General features: G+C 38.4%; 1 protein-coding gene across 1 annotated transcript in view; it reads left to right on the plus strand.

Annotated features, from left to right (window-relative positions):
• Positions 1-1,005: 1,005 nt before the first annotated feature.
• The window catches only part of SYT4 (synaptotagmin IV), an 11,888-nt gene continuing 10,781 nt past the window's right edge, over positions 1,006-2,112 (plus strand). Inside the window, exon 1 of the mRNA XM_008579950.1 lies at positions 1,006-1,243. Within this exon, the coding sequence (XP_008578172.1) occupies positions 1,210-1,243 (34 nt within the window). The 5' untranslated portion in view covers positions 1,006-1,209. The remainder of the gene's footprint in view (positions 1,244-2,112) is intronic.

Genomic DNA, 2,112 nt, shown 5'->3' on the forward strand with positions numbered 1-2,112 from the left:
TGACAGTTGGAGTCACAGCCTGGAGTCTCTCCTTTGGAAAACTGCTCAACATTTGTTTTAAGAAGGCATACTCTTCAGATTCAAATTAATCAGAATCTGACACCATATTTTTTTCTAGTTCGTCACCACCAAAATTATCATCAGTTCAGAAAAATGTGTGTCCTTTGAAATTATCAATAGTAATCAATGCTATTTTAGATTTTGGTCTGATTCTTTTAACTATTTTGCACAAACCTATTAGAAGTAAGGGCTATTAAACACAAATGCCATACAGAAGTAGTCTCATTATAAGCAAAAGTCATAACTGAGAGTGAGTCTGAATACAGAAGGGATTATCCCCATCTGTTCCTAAGTACTTTAACTGGTCAAATGTCAGATATTAAAAGGAAGAGAACTGACAGACCAGGAAGAAGCAGTAGCACCAGCAAAATGCTTAGACTAATAATTTATAAGAACATATGAAATTTTAGTTGCAAAACTGCTATTTTAAATGGATCAATTTGTAGTGGATTTTTTTTCTAAACATAGTATGTTTAGAAAAAATACGTATAGTATCTCAAAGAAAAATTAGAAAGCAAGAAATGTATTCTTGCATTTTACAAAGGGTCCTTGGATGCAGAAATTTCTCTCTACTCTATCCTTAAGTCCCCTCTGTAAATCACATTATTTCGACAACTCAGAGGCACAATTTTACTCATCTAGGTGATCAGAAGATTTTATATTAGGAACTGACAGGGATCAGTTTGGGGCACATCTCTGTGTGCCTCCGAGTCCCCCAGGGAATAGCAAAGCTAATCTCTAGTAGCCCAACAGTTAAAATAATTGATGAGTGTGTGTTGAATCCTCAAGAGATGAGGGAGGAATCAACAAGGAGGGGGGGAAGAAGAGGCTTGAACGGAAGAGAGTGGGGGGGGGCAGGTGCTGATTTCAGCCTCGTAGCGTCAGGATTGCGTCAATTCGGGTTTCAGCCACGTCTGGAGTCTAGGAGACGAGCTTCTCAGAAGAGCCAAAACAGGAACAGGGGTGGCAAATCACTGTGCGAGGGCGAGTGAACCTCCCCCTTTGCCTCCTCCCTGTTCCAGGCTCAGGTCCCCTGGGCTCTGCGCTGTTGTTTTCAGCACTCGAGAAAGCCGGCGCTTCAGATCCAGACAAGTGAATCAAGCCGGGGAGTTTTCCGTTCAGCACCTCGGACAGAGCACGCAGCAAAAAATGGCTCCGATCACTACCAGTCGGGAAGAATTCAGTAAGCAAGTTACTTAACTTATGGCTGAGGTTGTTTTTGACTTCTCCGGGATGGGCTGCCTGTTTTTTTTTTTCTACTGGATGCTGAATATAGATTTCCTAGGTAGTTGATTTGAAAATGAGTACAGTAAACAGGCAATCGTCGCTTATCTCTGCAGTTTCTCCCTTTCTTGGTATTTTTTCTCATTTAAATTGTCTTCTGATAGGGTGATTTTACGTTCAAGAAGTTCCTAAGTGTTCAGATAGCTCTGTAAATTGCAGCATACGCTGAGTAAATAAAAATGAGTATGTTGTTTGCATGTTGGTTTCATTTACTTTGTGGTGACTCTTATTTGTAGGTAAATCTGTATTTTATCAGGAGAAGCCAAATGTATCTGTGGTTACATAAGCTTTTAATCTCCGTATAAAACAACTTATATATTGGGGTCTGGGATGCATATTTTATTACAGAGTATACCATAGGGATGTTTTCTTCTGCTATGTGTATCTTGTATTCTTGAAATACGTTGCTAGTGAAAGACAGACTCCTACGACGGTGGAATTAAAGGGAGTTTCAAAATAAACTGGTTCAGCTCATTTCATTTCACTGCTGTGATAACTGAAATCCAGAGAGATGAGAGAATTGTTGCAGATTGCATAGTTAGCTAAAAGCTGACAGAAACTTGAATTAGGGCTCCTACTTTCTAGCTCAGTTTCTTTTTTCTTATACCAAATTTTTGGCACCATAGTTCTCTTTCTCTGTTTTAGTAAAAAAAAAAAAAAAAAGTGTAGTTTTTAGAATAAAAAAGTAGTATTTTTAGGTTCCATTATACTCAAAAGGCAAGAGATCACAAATCAGAATTTTACTTACTTTACAAGTATTTTTTTTTT

This window comes from Galeopterus variegatus, unplaced genomic scaffold (assembly GCF_000696425.1).
Source record: "Galeopterus variegatus unplaced genomic scaffold, G_variegatus-3.0.2 Scaffold1987, whole genome shotgun sequence".
NCBI lineage: Eukaryota > Metazoa > Chordata > Mammalia > Dermoptera > Cynocephalidae > Galeopterus > Galeopterus variegatus.